General features: G+C 35.8%; 4 protein-coding genes across 10 annotated transcripts in view; 2 read left to right on the top strand and 2 right to left on the bottom strand.

Moving 5' to 3' along the window:
- The first annotated feature begins 634 nt into the window (after positions 1 to 634).
- Positions 635 to 19,589, top strand: part of LOC100114050 (CDKAL1-like protein) — a 148,252-nt gene continuing 129,297 nt past the window's right edge. The window contains exons 1-3 of one of the 5 annotated variants that reach the window (XM_031928153.2): positions 635 to 1,043; positions 1,131 to 1,418; positions 1,990 to 2,124. In XM_031928153.2, the coding sequence (XP_031784013.1) occupies positions 2,092 to 2,124 (33 nt within the window). In that variant the 5' untranslated portion in view covers positions 635 to 1,043; positions 1,131 to 1,418; positions 1,990 to 2,091. The remainder of the gene's footprint in view (positions 1,044 to 1,130; positions 1,419 to 1,989; positions 2,125 to 19,589) is intronic. The other 4 variants (XM_032601913.1, XM_031928151.2, XM_032601914.1 and 1 more) reach the window with 4 other exon arrangements.
- Positions 2,124 to 5,640, bottom strand: LOC116738671. Its single transcript, XM_032601925.1, has 2 exons — positions 5,480 to 5,640; positions 2,124 to 5,400 (listed from the first exon to the last, which is right to left on the bottom strand). The coding sequence occupies exon 2, from the start codon at positions 3,540 to 3,542 to the stop codon at positions 2,520 to 2,522; it is 1,023 nt and encodes a 340-aa protein (XP_032457816.1). The 5' UTR covers positions 3,543 to 5,400; positions 5,480 to 5,640; the 3' UTR covers positions 2,124 to 2,519.
- Positions 6,248 to 11,031, top strand: LOC107980843. Its single transcript, XM_016983482.3, has 3 exons — positions 6,248 to 6,929; positions 7,017 to 7,203; positions 7,270 to 11,031. The coding sequence occupies exons 1-3, from the start codon at positions 6,772 to 6,774 to the stop codon at positions 7,519 to 7,521; spliced, it is 597 nt and encodes a 198-aa protein (XP_016838971.1). The 5' UTR covers positions 6,248 to 6,771; the 3' UTR covers positions 7,522 to 11,031.
- LOC116738672 (peptidyl-prolyl cis-trans isomerase CYP95-like) lies at positions 9,680 to 12,030 on the bottom strand. Of its 3 annotated transcripts, none has more exons than XR_004345273.1 (3): positions 11,920 to 12,030; positions 10,533 to 11,802; positions 9,680 to 10,366 (listed from the first exon to the last, which is right to left on the bottom strand). XR_004345273.1 is itself a non-coding variant. In XM_032601930.1 (3 exons), the coding sequence occupies exons 1-3, from the start codon at positions 12,007 to 12,009 to the stop codon at positions 11,571 to 11,573; spliced, it is 243 nt and encodes an 80-aa protein (XP_032457821.1). In that variant the 5' UTR covers positions 12,010 to 12,024; the 3' UTR covers positions 11,541 to 11,570. The 3 variants fall into 3 exon arrangements, 2 of the variants coding, with proteins under 2 accessions (XP_032457820.1, XP_032457821.1); XM_032601930.1 differs by lacking the exon at positions 9,680 to 10,366 and having other exon boundaries at positions 11,541 to 11,652; positions 11,732 to 11,802; positions 11,920 to 12,024; XM_032601929.1 differs by lacking the exons at positions 9,680 to 10,366; positions 11,920 to 12,030 and having other exon boundaries at positions 10,994 to 11,652; positions 11,732 to 11,844.

Raw genomic sequence — 19,589 nt, 5'->3', positions numbered from 1 at the left:
TTGTATCAAAAGTAATATTATTACTCGGTACAGGAAATCTTTTGGCTTTTTTAATAGCATCATCGAGTTCCTTACGATTTTCTGGAATAGTCGAAAAAATACTTGCCATAATTATCAAAAATGCAAAATTAAAAATACGCAATATAAACCTTATTAAAATAATGTTGTAAACATACCAGCTGCAACTAAAACAAAGCAATTTTCCTTTTTTTCGTTCTTAGAAGCTCTATATTTGAGCGGCACATTGTGATAAGCATTGGCATTCTTCTGATACTTGTAAAAATCAAATTTCTTTACACAACTGGCTTTTACAACTAATCGACTATACTTGTCGCCTACTTTTTTACCGGGCAAATGTATGTATGCTCAAGGCTCTTCGTCCGCATCTTCAAGTTCAGTACAAGACAACATTTCTCACGTGTAAAACGTATTTCTTCACGAATATGAGTACCGTATTTGTGCCTTGCGGTATTCGCGTTCTTAAAGAGTGTTTCGTATGGTAGATTGAACAATGCTTCTTGGAAATGTCCAATCACGATGCGGTTATATACAGGGGAATGTGGCTCAATAGATATCTACTTCTACTATACCAGTATTATACGTATGGTATACCTATGCAGAACAACAGTATGTATAGAGAAACGCCGCTTATATATATTTTGATATTCGGTCTGTGCACGACCGGTTTGTACACTAGCCCCTAGGCGGCACTCACAATGCTCTTACATGCTCATAAGCATGGAGCAAGCCAGCCAAGAGCAAATCTATACATTTCTTTTCTATGCGTTTAAATTAACCGTCTCTTATAGAGCCGATAAACAAATTAAGTGTTTATTTTTCGATTCCTAATCGTATAAGGTCACGTCTACTTTACTGCGTATAGTTTTTCTATCTCGAAGAGAGTGTAATAATTATACTCCCAAAATAAGTATTAAATTTTTTGCAAGTTATAGAAAATGTGTTGATTTCATAACATAACCCAAATCCTAAGTAAAAACTCAATAGAAGTGCTACCATTTGATTGCTTGGACTAGTTTTCAAATGTAAGTAATTGAGTAACTTAGTTTTTTAGATCATGCTTTTGTAAGTGCAGTTATACAAAAATTGAAAGAATTAAAATCTTATTTCAGATATCGTGTTAACCCAAAATGTCTAAAAAAGGCACATATAAGAATTATTTAGATAGATATTCTGAGGACCCTGTACCTCGAACAACAAAATATCGACAAAAAAATAAAGATAAAAATCATACTTTCAATCTACAGTGTAACAATGATATGTGCAATACACCTAAAGAAGAAGCGTTTGGATATATGGCCAATTTAGTCGACACTGCTTTTGATTCTGGAAGAAATACAACAGTGGACATAACAAATGAGAATGTAAGAACTGCGATGGACAAATCTTGCCTTTCAGACGTAAATATAAATTATTTTAAACAATTAGTCGCAAATTGTTACACCCTAAGTGCACGATAGGGTAGAGGCAGTAGTAGTTGGCCACCCCCTAGTAGTTGGCCAGTTTTATTTTAACCTTATTAAATAAATTTCGGTTATTTTAGGCAAAATAATTAGTCCAATACAAATCCATAGAACTTGTCTGCCCCATTGAAACTTATTTCATTGCGTAAAAAGATTCAAATGTACTTATTTGAAAGCATAAAAAAGTGGCCAACTACTGGTACATGAACTTTCTGATTAAGACCAGTGGTTGGCCAATATATGAATGCAAATAGAGGTACTTTTTTGGTTTTATTTCGTCGTATAAACTTTTTTAAATTGTGCTACAGTATCCACGGAACAAATTTTCGATATCACTTTTTTCTTTTAGTCTTTTAAAACTAAATATACAGCTGAAATGGCCCACTACTAAGTGTCCAACGGCTTAAGTGGCTCACTACTAGTGCCTCTACCATATCACTAAAAGATAAAGAAATATTTAATTTAATATAATATACAATAAATTTGAAAATAATTTTATTTTGTATAGGATATTCAAGGTACATATGAAAGTACTAAAGAGAATATTTCCTTGGAAACGCCTCTATGAAAATGCACTGATACTAATGTAGGAGAGGTCTTGTTAATTTGCATGAATATTACTCGGAAGCATAATTTATCATGGGTAGTATTATTCGATATTTTTGAAATGTTAAATACTATTTTTAGTAACAGTATATTGCCAAAAACAAAGTACATGCTAAATAAATATATGGATGTTCCTATGGACTGTTTAGCGTACCATGTAATATGTTCTAGCTGTAGTAAGTATTTAGGTAAAACAGCAAATTTGAAGAAGGACATTACATGTAATTGTGGAATTGTGGATGGACGTGGCGTTGGCTGCGCTCAGTTTAAGTGGGCCGCGCTGGAGTTGTTTCTTGACATAGGAGCGGGGCAGCAGCGAGACTGCTGAGCCCGTATTGACTAGGAAGCGGAGTCCGGACGTGCGGTCGAGGACGTGCAGGCGTTGCTCGTTGGGTGCGCCGACCGCGGCTGCCTGAAAAGGCGGCGGTGCCATTAGTTTTCCTGGGTCGGATACGAGCAGGGTGGCCGGCACTGCGTTGCTTCGCTCGCAAAGCGCTGATGGTACCAGCACCATGCTGGATTTGCGGCGCGCGGCGCTGGTGAAGCGGTGCGGGCTTGGCGCTGGCTGGCGGGCATGCGGGAGCGGCCGCGTCGCTCCTGCTGTCGTTGCTGCTGTTGTTGTTGCTGGCTCGACGTGAGAATGGAGGCGATGGATTGAAGCACGAGCGACTGCTGCTGGAGTATGGTGGTAATCTGCGTCATGGCGAGGCGAAGTGAAGTCATTTCGTGCTGGGGCAACGGTGTACTGCTCCCGGATGCGATGCCGCTCGATGTAGGTGAGCTGGGGCGTGAAACCGCGCTGACTGGCACGCACGGCGCCACGATCTCGTCGGCGAGTTCCTCCAGCAAGGTCGCCTTCAGCACGCGACACATGCGGCTGGCTTGGGCTGGCAGAAGGTCGAGACATTTAACCCGCAGGGCCTCGTCAGTGATGGCCGTTCTGGCCAGACGCCGCATGTAGCGCAGCAGCTGGGAAAACGTGCGGTCGCCGAGTTGCACCTCGTTGAGCAGCTGATGGAGTTGCTGGTCGGCCGAAGCGGCGAGGCGCGACAGGACCGCCGCCTTCAGGGTGTCGTACCGCTGCTCCGCTGGAGGTGCCAGGATGATATCCGAGACTTCCTGCGCCACGTCCGGCGGCAGGTGTGCGACGAGGAGGTTGTAGCGGCTCCTGTCGTTGGTGATTCGGCTGGACAGGAACGCCGACTCCGCCTGTGCGAACCAAAGCCTCGGATTGAAACTCCAGTATGATGGAAGGGTGCATTTTGAGACCGCCTCGACGTCGTGCGTGCGGTCGTTATCGTCGGTTCGCGCGCCGCACGGCCGGAGCCCGCCGGGGGGCAGCTCGTTATTGCCCGCGCCGAGCAGCGGAGCGTTCTGCTCTATATTCTGCTGCGCTTGAATCATGTTTTGGCCGTCGGCGAGGCCTTGGCGCTCCCGTATCGGGCTGTGTATCATCGAATCGTTGGAAGAGTCGAGCGCGGAGAAATTCAAAGCGCGACGCGCGGCTTCCCGCAGAGCTGAGTTCGACTCGCTACGTGAGCTGGCGTGATGCGCATCGACGATCCCGCGACAGCGGGAGCCCCCACACGTATTTACTGTAGCGGTATACTAGGCGACGACCCTTCAAACACTCTTCATGGCTGACGCACGCTGACATCACCTCTGTTTGGATAAAAAATTATCATATTTAAATTGATTCCCCTGCAATGAGAGTTACAGTTATATAATTTTATGTAAAATCATACTATCGCATGTACGTTTTTGAATACCAACCTTTATATTTGCTATCACCTGTGGGTTTTTGTCTAGGCGCCGGTCCCTCACTGCCCTCATACACATCAATTAAATGCCTTCAAGGATCCCTGTAAGCAGCGAAGCTATACGTCCAAATGAACTTGATCAGGGCCAGCCAGAAAAAAAAAATTTGCTCTATATATGCTCTGTAGGCTCGAGGTTAAAGAGCGACTAAATTTACAGCTCTGTAGTCGGCGCTATGTACTTAACAGATTATACCGACAGGGCGGGTGTAGTGCTTCAGCTGAATCATCTTTTCTCGCGGACTTGTCGCACTGGCGTGAAATTAGACTTTAAATTCGAGACTTTCACCAGTATGTCGTCCAGCTTCCTTTGTTTGTTAACTTTGAGAGGGCCTTTTAACCTTGGCAACTCCTACTTTTACAGCTGCAGCAGCTTCTCGCTCTTTCAATCTCGCGCTTTCCTTCACTTTACTGTCTCTTTCTACCGATTTTTTTTCTTTCTCCTTGTCGTCAAGTCACGACTCAAGTTCTCTTCCTGCTACTAACAATCTCAACTCATCGTTTTTATTGCTATGCTTGCCGTTGCCGCTGGGGTCTTCATCGCTGTTCCTACGTTTCGCCTAGACGACAACAAGAGAGGAGTCGTCGGAGTACTCGCGGTGACGTTAGAGTTGGAGTTGCACGTTGTCAGCGTCTTGGGTAAAATGCTGGAGTTTGAAGCACTTCTAGGTGTAGTTATCAGGCCCCGTTCGCGTAGTTTTGGGCGTCGTTACGATGCTCTTGGACTCGTTTAGAGTATCGTCCTTAATGTCCTATTCGGTGCCCGCGTCGTGTCCCGAGATCTTATCCACGTCTTTTAGTTCTTTCTTTTTCAGCAGCTTTGTCCTCTGCTGCGGCAACATCTTATGCTTCATGGGTAAAATCTGCCTGCGTGCACTACCTATTTTTCGCCCGCGGATCTTCTTGTGAATATTAACTCGCAGAATATTTTCCGGCATCGTAACTACGAGTGTGCTGACACATGGTGGTGGCTGGTTCATCAGTGCCAATGAGGCCGATTCCAAACTTGTGTCTTTCTCCTCGGGAGACTGGTACTTAGGCGTTGGATGTTTGCGTGAGCAATGGTATTGAGGGCAGACAATCCGGCTTCAGCTGGGTGCTCTGCTTGCACACCTTAGCCGTGTGAGCATCATCATGCGCCAGGCGAGATGCTTGCCACTTTTGGGACCGTTCGGAATGTGACACAGAAAATAAGCCAGTAGCTGCATTACCGTGGCGATGTCGTGACCAAAAAAACCCTTTTCCTGCAGCAACACGCAGCAAAGATAAATAATTTTTTCACTGATCAATGAGTAAATCTAACAAACGTCCGAGATCCGAGAGCGGTTTCTCTGGGGTTCCAGGAATGCTCTCGATTTTTGGTAGCAGGTAGCTGAACTCGATAAGAAACGACCGAAGCCCTGACGCTGATGCAGGAGACGTTGTCTGAAGTAAACAATCAGATGGCAGCCGTACTCATCGTTTTGACAATAGATCTTGTTGACGTTGCCGTTGATCTGAAAACCATCCAAAGAGCGTGTTATCAAATGAATCAGATAATCAAGAATGAAGAAAAAAAATAATAAAGCTAGTCACCTCGAATAAAGCTAGTCACCTCGAATACTGATAATCAATTGCAGCGGTAGATCTCGGTAGCAGGCGGATGCCTCCACTGGCACTTGCCCACATGCCTGTCGAGGACGACCCGGCTATTGGTGTATACTATTGCAACTTTCACTGTGCTTCACATGAAATCTAAAATATAAAATAACAAATGAGTTTCTGAAGTTTCATGTTTATCGAATAATATTTTATCAATTATTTTCGCTTTTATTATGCTATATTGCTTAAATTACTGAAAGTATAGAAATATTCAAATTCTTGTTTAAAGTGAATATATGATGTGACCCATCCCCAGTGGAAAAAATTATGTGCCAAACTGTGCCAAAACCGTGCCAAAACTGTGCCAATATATGTTAAAATTGTGGCATAACTGTGTCAAAACATGAACATTTTGGATATTTGACACACTTATGGCACAGTTTGGCACAATATTGACACAGTTTGTCATACTGAAAATTAATAAAATTTGTGCAAATTTTATCTCAGTGTCTCAGAATTATTAAAATTCATAAAATTCACATAAGGAGGGCCTAAATAGGTGTTACCATCCGGATGATAACACCAAAACTCTTAATATTTGATAGATTTATAAAATGATTCATGACACTTTATCTAAAATATTTACATATTTTAATAGTAAATTTTATATGAATTTTATACGGTAACTCTGCATTTAAAAAATTTGTTAGATACAAAAAGGGCTAAGTATATCTGCTCTTTTGATTGAAAAAATTTGAGCTTTTTTCAGCAATACATCAACAAACTGGTTTGGTACCTAAGATTTTACTTTATATTAATATTAACTTTATGCATTTACTTACTAACAATCTTTGAAGTCAACTTGTGCAAATCCAAGTTTGAACGAAAAGTCATATATTTCACTTTTTCCATGTCAATTAATAAATCACGATTTTCACAATTACAATTAATCTTGAACATGAAAAACAATTGTGAATTTATTTTCTCATCTTTCTCTTGTTCTCGTCGAAATTTCAGGTTATGATACGATTATACTCAGTGGTGGGTACGTCGAAAATTACATGTCACATATTACATTTTATACACCGACATTTTTATACCCGAGCGTAATATTATACGCCGCTGCTGAACTTGCAGTATCTTTACGTATTTACTCGTTCCCGCCTTTACTGCCGCGGTACATTTCGATATAGCCAGAACTGCCATAAGAATTATAGTGCTTTGCTTTGAACCCTTTTTATATAAGACTTGGACACTTAAATTAATTGATATAAGTACACACTGCAATGGATGTTAGCAGGCCGAAACATTCGGAGTGGTCTAGGTTAGGCTTCGAAGCAAAAACAGAGTATAATGAAAGCGGGAAAAAGGTTAATGTTGCATATTGTTTACAGTGCGAAAAGTGCCTTAAAAATACAGCTGCTAGACGATTGAAATCACACAGGTAGGTACTAGACAAATATATATTACTATTCTGCAAATAAAGAACTTTATAAAGATACACAATCTTTACTAAATATGTTCATTACAGGAATGTGTGCAAACTTGACATTAATAAATTGAAGAACTGTGTTAGCGAATGCGTCGATAACGATGACATTCAAAGTGATCACGTAAATCTTAATGAAGAGTCGGAGAAACACCATGGTGTAAAAAGGAAAGCGAGCACTAGATTTAGTGACATTGATATGAACGTCATCAATAATTCTACTGAGAACGTTAGTGTTAAAAAGTCATTTTTTTAATATTCTCGTCTTGCAATTGAATACTTAAAAATATTTCAGGCAAAAGAAGACAAGATTGATAAGAACAAGATGGCCAATTTTTTCGATCAGATAAATGATCAAGAAAGTAAAAAAATTGATGAAGCTTTGATAGAATTGTTCATCGCACTTGACATTCAGTTCGACCAGGTTAACTCTCGCTACTTTAAAAATTTCATTCAGCTATTGCGGCCAGCATACGGATTATTATTACCTGCGAGAGAAAAATTGTCTGGAGAGCTATTATCAAAACAATGGTTTTGTTCTTGTTGATAAACAAAGGCGACCAACGATTTAGTGTAACGTTTGATAAAAGCGAACAATTAATGTATGTGAAAACGCAAGATTCCACAAGTGAAACCATAGATATTTTCGTTAAAAATTCGATTTAAATGGCCGAGAAAAAATATGGCACTAACGTTTATATCGTTATTCTTGATTCAAAAGAGACCCGAGAATGTTGTACTGAAAATGAAAATTATCATTTATTAACTTGTCTATCTACAGAATTACAATCACTTGTGGAATCACTAATCAATTTGGAATTATTAAATGAAGTAGATACTGTGTTAAAAGAGTTTTCCGTACCAGCTCTGCAAGATCAATTTCATACTGAGAATGGAATGTCAATAATCCAATTGGAAATTGACGACTTCAAAACATATTACGATGGTTTTTTATCCTTTTCGAAAAATTTAAAAACTATGCGTAAGTTGGTAGGAAATGAAACTTATTCTTTTAATCCGAGTATTCTCTTTTTGATTTTTAACAATGATTTTGAAAAGAAACTTGATGATGCGTTGGGAATCTTAAAATTTGTTCATAAAATTGCTCAGGATCAAGGACTACACTACACATTGGCTGATGCCGTTGAAGATTGGCACATGCTATTAAATGCTACGGCGATTAATGAATGTCAAAACGTTAGAATTCTCGAGTTTAGCAAATCCATTTTTGAACCAATTTCATTAACAGCAAATTATTTGCACCCACGATATCAGGGCAAACGTTTTAGTAAAAATGATTGATTAACAAATAAGATGCTGCAGTTTATTTTAGAGCATTTAAATGAAGATGGCATGGAAAGTTTTTTTCAATATCAAGAAAAAACTGGTATATTCCAAACGTTGTTTGTAAAACAATACCAGTCTGCCGAAATATTTTGGCGTATTGTGGCAACACAAAATCAAAGTTTATCAAAATTTGCGTTGCAAATGTTAAAAATTCCTGCATTTACAATAAACAAAAACATTTCTTTAATAACATGATGTTCTGAGAACTCTTCACAACAAAGTAAAATAACTGAATTGTATCATTTGCTAAAAATGAATGAATAATTTATTATATCAATACAAATAAATAAATGCGTTTTCATATGTAAAATAATTCAAACATATTTTTGAACAGTAAAACATAAAATTTAACATTTTAATATTTTCTATAAACATTAGTCGCCTTTTATAATTTTTATTGTAAAACTATCTTTTCAAGAAACACATAAGTAATTTTGATTTCATTATTTCTTGATTTTATTCATCTAAAATATCATTTTCAAAATGAGCATTTCAAATATTATCTCTCATTCGCAACGTATAATACAAACAAACTAATTTGGCTGATCGATGAGGCCTCAATCGATTGCGTTTCGTATCATGGACATATGACCATTGCGAGAACAATCGCTCCAATTCACGCGTTGATGCGCACATGTTGAATAATTTTAACGCAAGATGACTGAGTTCGGGGAAGAAATTTCTCGCAGCCTTCCAAAAAGTTTCCCAGGATTAATAATTTCTATCAAAAAGAATTCTAAAGACTCCAGCTCTATTGCGGTAACTTTCAAGTTCTGTTAAGCCATCAGCTGTTAAATTTTGTGCAAAAAATTCATTCATTTTATTTAGATTTTGCTCTGAATTAGAAAATCTTCTTCTCTGGTATACTGGATGTAAATAATTTGCAGCCAATCCATATTTGTTTATAACTTTAACGAATCGATTCTCTATTAAAACTTCAAAATCATCATTGATTGCTGGCAAATTTATTTGCAACCAGTATTCCGTAGAGTCAGCTATAGTTGCAGTATTTTTCTCGCAATTGCGTATTAGTTCGCAAACAGGATCAAGCATAACTAAACTTTCTTGTAACCTTGAAACGCTCATCACTTCTTCTTACTGGTCCTTGGTACTTTTTTAATATTAGATTTTAATAAAAGAAATAATAAGTCTAATATTTATTAGAAAAAGTAATAAACATTTGCAAATCTGAACCGTGGATCCGAATTCAGATTTGGAATAAATCGATTTTACTTTAAATTATTATTTAACGAATAATATAAAAAGAAAATTGATTGTAAATGAATTAAATAATAATAATAATAGTAGGTCCGGGATTGTGGGTAATGAGTATGCAACGCAATAATTATAAACTCTTGTTTATATTTAAAATAGTGTGTATATTAACAAAAATAATTTAACATAAGAATAATGCCTATTATTGCTATTATTCTTTTTAAATCAGATTTAGTTACAATTTTTGTTTATTTTTTTATGAAGACTTCTGTTATGCGATTATTAAATATTATTAAATTCTACGCTTAATTTTGCAGTAGAGTATGTGTTAGAGCGCTTAAAAGTGCTTCTCGAAATTTATAATTATTAAATTCTACGCTTAATTTTGCAGTAGATTTCTGTATATGTACTAAGGCGCTTAAAAGTGCAGCCAGAGTAGACTAGACCGCTTAATTGTGCTGCTACTAGTGATTGAACACAGGCCTCGCATGGCCTTTTATAGGGCGCTAAGCGAGCGCTGATCGAGCCGCCGAAAATATTCGCACATTCACACAATCATACTATCATTCATTCATATTTACATTTATCATTTATACAAACATACTCGGATGCGCACGACTCGCCGTCGCTCGCTTACGCGCACATATACATATAAATACTGTTACGCAACGCGCTGCTGCTAATGCTGGCTTGGTAGGTGGAGAGAGAAGGGGGACGCGCACGCACACATGCGCGTCGATGGCCTGCCGTCGCTGCGTTGACTACTGCGTAGCTGTTGGTTTCGTAGGAGGTGAGAAGAGTGGGGACGGCCGAAATATTCCTTGCGCTCGCTGTATAGGCAGAGTCGGATGTTTTTAGGATTTTTTTAAATGTATATGTTCTAGGAAGTTACACGCCGGATCATGTATAGGGCATTACAACCTTAGTTCAAAATTATCGTCAAATAATAAGTTTCTATTATCATCTTTTATAATAGCGCCATTATTTACTACTAACCGCATAAAAGGAGCATTTCGTAAAGCTCGACGAAACACATCTCTGTAACTACACCAACGGGTATCTCCTGCCAAAATTATTCGATTTCCGCCTGCTTCAACTAATAAATGTTCTAAATTGGGATTCTTAAACTTTTTTAAGAGTGTATTAATTTGTCATACAAATACACATGTCATATATACATGCTGTAATTATCGGTAAAACAGGGAATAATTAGTGTTCCGATTTTCGTTAGATGGCGCTTGAATTGGAAAGCAGGGACGTATATTGCGAAACTATATACTACTGAACCCTCTACCTTTTTACAAGTAAAAAGTAATAAATAATAATAATTTTGTAAGGAATAAGTAGAGTTATGTATATTCTTTAACCTCGAAACAGAAAATAAGTAATAATCTATTTTATAATAAAGTTTAGTTATATAAATTTAATTTGGAACAAAATAAAAAATAGTCAATATAGATTTTTTATATAGATTTATTCTTTTTTATTGTTGAATATAAAAAGTACATGGCGCGTTAAAAATCATGGCAGGAGCGCCAGCACCTTGATTTTCACTCCCTCGGCTTGCAACACTCCGACTACGACTCAAAACCGGACCACGGCCCCGATGTGGGTTGTAATCCCGGGCTCGTTCACGACCACGATGAGCATCGTTCGAGTGGTTTTGCCCTCGTGTTGCCGATCGAGAGCCACGGCCGCGATAGACCCTCCCGCGACCCCGATGATCTCGATCAAGGAAGCGTGGATTTCCACGTACAGGCGAGGGAGAAACTGATGGCCCAGGAGACGCTCGAGGCGGTGATGGTAATGCCAGCGAGTAATCATGCTGATACTCGTCTCCAGAGCCAACATCGCTAAAACTATCGAGGTCTCGTCTTCTTCGCACTGGTGGATTGCGGACTCTCTCGTGATCTCGGCGACGATCATACGGCGCCACCCAATGGTTCTGGCGCGGACGTGGCGGGGAAGTGGCACTACGTAGCAAAGAAGGTGATCGGGGAGATCGAGGGATCGATACGTTGAACGTCCGGTCGTCTACGATCTCGCCGTCCTCTCGCTCGTCGCGGTTGAGATCTGAGATAGGCGTAGAAGCCCGGTACAAGCGGAGACGATGGCGCTGAAATACATACGCATGTTTTACATATGCATAAAACATACCTAGTAATATGCAGGCAGTACACAAATATAATACTCACGAAATTCGCCCACTCAGCAGCACGGTTGACTTTGTTAATTCCCGCACTTCTACTCCTTCTCGGCGCCATTGCTATCACAAATAAAACAATGTATTACGATTGTAATAATTACTATTACAAAGCTTTCTCTAGGAATCGTAACGTTACTTATGATATGTAGTGCAAAGTAACAATAATGATCGTCTAACCTTTGCTTGTCTCAGCATACATCGAGCAACTGTCACATGAAGCAGGCGATTTTCATGCATGGCCTGTTGCTGGATATCTATATCTCTCATTTCGAATCGCGGCTTGTCTACACGTGCATGAACATATAGAGTCTTTCGCGCATGTGCGCGTACACGCACGGCGGCACTGCGCGCGAAAAGCTGTCTAGCTATATGTATATGTATACAATAAGCATAGGACAAACATTGTCTCTGATAATGAGATGTCCATTCTTTCTCTCTCGTTACACGAGTAAGTTAGAAGTTTTTTAGTATCCCATTTTGCCTTTCTCTCATCGTTTTTCGTGTTCGTTTATTAGTTTATTGTTCCGGCTGAGCTCGATTCTCGTCGTAAAGTGCACAGAAAAATAGCGTTATTGTTATCAATACAATTATACTATTTTTGTGTACTTTATTGGTCACGAGTTTTGGAGTTGCAGGAGTTCGGTTTTTCGTGTTTCGTGTTCGCGTTGTTTGTGTGCTCAGTGTATCCTATTGTTCATACTACGTTTTCTTTCTCATCCTAAAGTGCATAAACACAATAGTAATATTGTTAGTTTGACAATTATATTGCTTTTTGTACTTTTCGACATGAGTCAAGAAAACAGTATGAGTAAAGATACACGTCTTCGACGTGGTAGCAGTACTACTCAGACCAAACGGTATGTGCTTAGTGGTAAAAGAGGTAGCCGTAAAAGAAGTGCTATAGCTCGGTAAGAAATTTATTATTGCACTAAAAAGTAAGGTTAACAGTGTGTGTGTACGTGTATATGTGTGTGTATATGCGTGTGTGTGCGCCATTGTTTTCGTTCGTTCACGTCTGTGTTCTCAGTCTACGCGATCGGCAAAATCCGTGTATGATTTTGATTTTTTTATTACGAATTTTCGATAATGTTCACTCATTTTAGGCATGACCACGACACGGAAGTGCCTTATAGTTTTGTCATCGAAAAATGTGCGAGATGCGATATCTCACGCAATTTTCGACCGATCGAGCTGAAATTTTGGAAGGAGTCTCTACTTGCACAAACCTAAAAACAAATTTTTTTATCCCAATCGTCTACGTTTTTTTAAAATGCGGGCACAATTTGTTCAAGTTTATCAATCGGGCTAAAAATTTGTGTGCGAACTCCCCTCATAATAGTAAGGTGACAAATTCATTTTGGGCTTGATCCTGCATGTATACGCAGAATGTCCTTTGAATTTGAATAAATATTTTTGCTTCGTTATGATGATATGATTTATAAAATATATTGAACGGTTGTGTATATAAAAAAAGTATTAAATTGCCTACTTTTTCCCGCAAGATTTTCGAGATTGACCGTTCCGTTAAATTTTTACGATATAATAGGTGATTTTATAAAGAAATTTAATAATTTTCAACTATATTGTCAAACGTTTTGAAACAAATTTTGACCAAAAACGATAATATCTATTTGCTGTTTAAATTTTAAACCATTTTGATGACTAGTTTTCGAGCAAAAAATCGAAAACTAAAAAATATGAGTTTTCTATGTCGTATGATTACGAGAATAACAAGGCTTTATTCAAGTTGAAATTTTGGGAAAATATTGATTTTTTAATCACCTCGGCTAGGTTCTTGTTGCAGCTTATGAAACCATCATTTATTTTAAAAGGTATTAGGATCCAAGTTTTTTGTCTCTCACCCTGTATACCCTGTATAACTGAAAATTACTTTTTTGTTAAACCTTCCAACTCGCTAACTAAAGATCAGAACGTTTTCAGACAATAATTTTATGAGGTTATGAGGGCTCTATGGTATTTAAAACATTGAGGTTTACATTTTTTTCATAAAAATTATAAGATTTGATATTGTGACGGGTGCTCCTTCAGTAAAATAATTAGGATTGCAAGTTTTTTAAAATCATTAATATACTGTATATTTGAACAGTATTATATCTATTGGAATTATAAATTTTGTTGGAGGAAGCTACGTACTAAACAATTGTCAGCGGTTTCAATTTTGTTTTAATACTTGTTTTAATTTGTTTAATAATCAATCTTTCCGAATAAAATGAATCTGAGTTGTGATAGTCATCGCGGCAGATCTGAATATCTTCGCTGGAAAATATGGATAGTGCTACTCTTCCTAGGAAGCACCAGTATAGAGTTTCGTTTGCTCTTCGTCCTTTTTTTTATACGCCCGCATATTTTTTTTAAACGTTACCAGTTGTTAATGCAGGTTAGGTATATGAATATGTATTATGATATATTCGTTTGAATCATGTCAAATACTTTTGTAACGATAAATCGTAAATTGTATTATTATAATTATCCCTTATTTAATAATTATACACTATTTATGCTGTCATATGTTATTATTTATCGGTACTATGAATTTAGTTAAAGAAAGCTACGCGCCAATGAATTAGCAGCGATTTTTTAATTTCAATTACAACGGTATTTTTTTCTAATTTTGTAATGCATAAAAAAATCTTGTTACTATAACCAATTTTTATATATCTTAACATAAAACGTTATTTCTCATATAAATGCTACAATCATAAGTACATGAAGTCTGTGTCGTTTTATAAGCTTTATTGGCTACGGGGCGGTTCTGTGTGGCAATGGGTGGAGCGTAACATACATTTAGCTCAATATATAGACAGCGTTAGGAGGAGGGGTAACATTCTTTTCACATATCTTTGCTAGCGTCAAATCCAATTATTTAGTCATATGTAAATTATTTTTGCTAGTGTATAAATTATGTAAATATATCGTATTGCAAGATGTTATGATAAATAACTTACAAGGAAAGGTACCCAACCCGAACTCACCGATTTTGATGATTTTCATATATGTTGTAGAACATAAAAAAATAAGAGACACGTATTTTTTTTTATCGGCTAATTTTCACTTTTAAGGGGTAAAAACCTCCCCTAAAGTTAACCCCCAAAAAGCGTTTTTTTTTTAAATATCTCGGCTTAAAATTAATATTTTTCAATGAAACAAATTGGAGGTTATTTCTTACAAAAAGAGCAAGTATTTCATGGTGATTTGAAGAGTAAGGGTAGCATCCCCTATTTTTTAGGGGTTGAAAACATATATTTTTTGGCATAATTTTATAATAAAAATGTTTAAACCAACTAAAAAAATTGGAAAAAATGTTTAAACATCCTTAATAACAAAATTTAGTTGACGTCTTTCGGTGTTTTCATAAATATTACCCCTAAGGGGGTAAACCACCCCTAACACAAAATAACTGTAAATATGTAATTCAATACATAATATTTCGTAGAAAGTTTGTATATAGAGGTTTTCGAGGTCGCTGATTACAAATCTATCAGATTTTGAAAATTCAAAATGGCGGAACCAATAGGACGGAAATATCGAAAAAAAATTTTATATAATAAAAAAGTTTTAAAAGACTAAAAAATTTGGAAAAAATTTGTAAACATCTATAATAAACAAATTAAGTTTTTCGATTTTTTCATAGATACTACCCTTTAGGGGGTAAACCACCCCTAACACAAAATAACTATAAGTATACTTCAATCCATAATATTTTGTAGAAGGTTTGTATATAAGGGTTTTCGAGATCGCTCTTTGCAAATCTGATATCAGATTTTGAAAATTCAAAATGGCGGAACAAATGTGGTGGACGAAAATGTCGAAAAAAAATTTTAACTTTCATAAAAACTTGTTATAAATGTGTTATCTTTGTAGCCTGTACATGTGAACTAACGAGCTTTAAACCCTAAACCCCTAAAGAACAAATAGGCTAAATGGTTGTGCTTTTTAACCAAACCACCTCAAATTCCTAAATTTGTAAACAAGAAAATTCTGTGTGTGAAGCAGTTTTATAATTTCCGTAGAAATTGTTATCAGAATGTTATTGAAATTCCTTTATTGTAAATTCAACTTATAATGTATTTTTGTTTATAATATTAGAGTATAATAATAATCTACAATCTTTTATCTTTTGCCATAGTGCATTTTTTGTATTGAGCATAAAATATATTATTTTACGATGTTTTTACAATAATGGTAGTCCTCATAAAAGTGTTTAAAGCACAATGCTTTTTTGCACCAACCACATCGTACAATTGCAATGTTTGTGCACCCTTCTATTTCACAATGTGTTGCACAAGACTTTCCAAAACTGAAATCTATAGGATTATCAAATTTATCTGGTTTTTCATTGACGTAACCGCTTTTATACCAGGAATATTTAAACAAATCTATATATCTCGGTGAAGACAGTTGGTTGTGAACCAATGATTGAAGTTTAATTATATTATTTCTCACATGTAAATTCATATCATGATCCATTAACATTACATTATCAGAAAATGTTCGGACAAAGTTTTTCCAAATTCGGAATCCATAGACATCAAGTGGTTGTATTTTTCCTGTGGTTCCAGTTGGAATTTTTTTATGTTAATAATTTTATTTTGTGGCATTGTTTCTTCTATAACTTTGTCACAATGACCACTCCAAGAATCAAGTAATAGTATTGAGTGATGGCCTACATAGGGATAAAATATTTTTTCCAACCAGATTTTGAAGTGATCTGCAATTAAACGACTTACTAATTAACTGATCAACGATATTACAATGTAAAAATTGTTATTAGTTCCCTTACTTGTTGTTAATTTTCCAGATTTGGATGCTTCCACGTACACGTTTTCTGGTCTAAATATGTTTTGTTCTACAATAGGGCCAAACTTGCCACTTGGTTCCTTTAAAACAAGAAATAGCGGTGACAACAGTTGTCCAGTAGCTGATATTAGTGGCTGTATAGTATAACTATGCGTTGTTGCTGAAATTGACTGTACTAGACATTGCACTTGCTTTTCTCCTTCTACTGCTAATGTTCTTCCAGAATGCATTTCTAGCTGAAATCCGCTCTGATCTGTATTATACAAATTTTCGAGTCCAATCCTTGGTATTCACGATTTAACGTCATCGATAAATGCTTCAGCTTTAGCCGTAAGTTCTGCACTACTTTCTAGTGTTTTTCTTGTTATGAACTTATTTATTTTCCTAGAAACTATTCGATGTGCTTGCTTAAATTTGAGTAACCAATGTTTAGAAGCTTTGAATCTAATATCATCAAAACCAATTTCTTTTTTAGCTTGTAAGGCCCATCGAATTATATCTTCATCATGGATAATTGAACCACTGTCGAGAGCTGCTTGAAAATTATCCAGGGTATACTGACAAATTTGTGCACTTTTTCTCTATACGTGCCACCTTTATTAATTGAATGAGCCCAACGACGTAGCTGACTAATAGATGATACTTTTTTGAATCTGTTTTGCACTGTTTTGAGACTAAAATTTTGCTTCGTTTTGCTACTTCTCCAAAATTCTACAGCTCTTTTTTTGTATTCAAAATCTAGTTCTTCATTATCTGCTGTACATTGATTTGTTGGTGCTATATCCGGATCAGGAAAATGATGTTGCACTTCATCTTCAATTATTTCCGCATTATGGTCTTTATACTCTTCTTGAAAATCCAAAGAGTCATCAGTAATCATTTCTACATCGTTGAAATCATGTGTTGCATCTATTAAAATTTCTTTTATTTTTTCGGCCAACTCTGTTTCGTGACAATTCGTGACACTATCTGGTATGTTTAACGCTTGAAAATATGCTAATAATAAGTTTAGAACGTTTAACGGATTAATTTTCATTTTTCAATCTAAAATGAAAACAAGCGGTAAAATTTATACAAGCTGTGTTTTTGCATGTAAGGCACGACTGCTACATTTCTACCAGAATAAAACGAGTGAATGTAAATTGAATCAAATCATTAATTTATGCATTGGAGAAGAATTCTCGTTCCACTTTGTGATGTTCGGAAAACTCTATTTTTGGTTTTATTCAACTTTTATTCACTTTGAAATTGAATAATGTAATCTATATAAAATCACTAAAGAAAATTTTCTACAACTGTATGATACCACTGACAAACAAAAAGACGTACTATTCGTACTTTCGGCATCGAACTAGAATACCCACAAAACTCACTCACTGCCTAAAAAATAACACAGGCAGCTGAGGTAAACACTCGATGAAAACAATCTAAAAAAAGAACATACTGATTCGCACATATTGTCAACAACTTTTATGAGTGAAAGACATTTATCTGTGGAATTATCATTGAATGTACGATAACATTCATTAAACTAATGAATGCATATAAAATTCCCTTTCAATAACAACGTGTTCTTTAATTGCAAATGAAGTTCGAGTATTAATATTCTTTTATGTATTTTTACCAATAACAAAAATTATCATAGTAATATAATAATAATAATAAGAAGAAGAAGAATAAGCATAATTGCAATAGCAATAATAACAGTAATACTGATAATAGCAATGATAATGAAAAATAATAATAATAATTAGAATAATATTTATTATTAAATTTAGATTTTTTGATAAATTCATTAAATCGTAGCAAATAGTATTATTATGGAATTCCAGACTGTAAATATTTTACTATAGATACAATAATCATTACTTCGAGAATTCATCTAAAAAACTTTCGGCTTACGAAATAATTGTAACAATGAAAAACTCCCAAGTTTGACAACATTAAATTTTATTACAAAACGCAAAAGAGTTTGATAAACTAATTTTATTAACCTATGTTTTTTCATTTGCAAAAAAGTGTGGACTTTTTGAATTTATAAAATTATATAATTATGCAATTTATGAAATACTTTATGATTTATGAAATTACTTTTGAAATTATGCTAATTTATAAAAGCAGAAAAATAAATAATCTTTGATTGAAACATAAAACGAGACGTTATTTGTTACATACAAAATGATAGAATAAAATATCGGTAATATGTCTATACTCGTGTCTACTGTAAAGCATAGGCCTTCGGCTTGTCTGGAGGTTAGGGGTTTGGAGTCGTTTGGTTAAAAAGCACAACCATTTAGCCTATTTGTTCTTTAGAGGTTTAGGGTTTAAGGCTCTTTAGTTCACATGTACAGGCTACAAAGATCACACATTTGTAAACAAGTTTTTTTGAAAGTTAAAATTCAATTTCGTCAACTAAATTTTGTTATTAAGGATGTTTAAACATTTTTTCCAATTTTTTTTAGTCGGTTTAAACATTTTTATTATAAAATTATGCCAAAAAATATATGTTTTCAACCCCTAAAAAATAGGGGATGCTACCCTTACTCTTCAAATCACCATGAAATACTTGCTCTTTTTGTAAGAAATAACCTCCAATTTGTTTCATTGAAAAATATTAATTTTAAGCCGAGATATTTAAAAAAAACGCTTTTTGGGGGTCAACTTTAGGGGAGGTTTTTACCCCTTAAAAGTGAAAATTAGCCGATAAAAAAAAATACGTGTCTCTTATTTTTTTATGTTCTACAACATATATGAAAATCATCAAAATCGGTGAGTTCGGGTTGGGTACCTTTCCTTGTTAGAAGTAGAAATAGTGTATCAACATATAAAAAATTGGATTTACTATTTCAATTGTCATAGTTCATAAAAATATATTGTTTTATTTTTATTTCATTTATTTTCCTGCAGCAAATAAACATGGAAACTTACAGGCATAAAATATTTGTAAAAAGACATGTAAAAATTTAATTGAAGCGCTATATTGGCGCTGCATACGATAGCTCGGCACATATACTCTGCATGGCTAACAC

Source organism: Nasonia vitripennis, assembly GCF_009193385.2.
Source record: "Nasonia vitripennis strain AsymCx chromosome 4 unlocalized genomic scaffold, Nvit_psr_1.1 chr4_random0004, whole genome shotgun sequence".
In the NCBI taxonomy this organism is placed as follows: domain Eukaryota; kingdom Metazoa; phylum Arthropoda; class Insecta; order Hymenoptera; family Pteromalidae; genus Nasonia; species Nasonia vitripennis.
The sequence above is the reverse complement of the archived record's forward strand: the minus strand, read 5'-3'. Positions and strand labels throughout refer to the sequence as shown.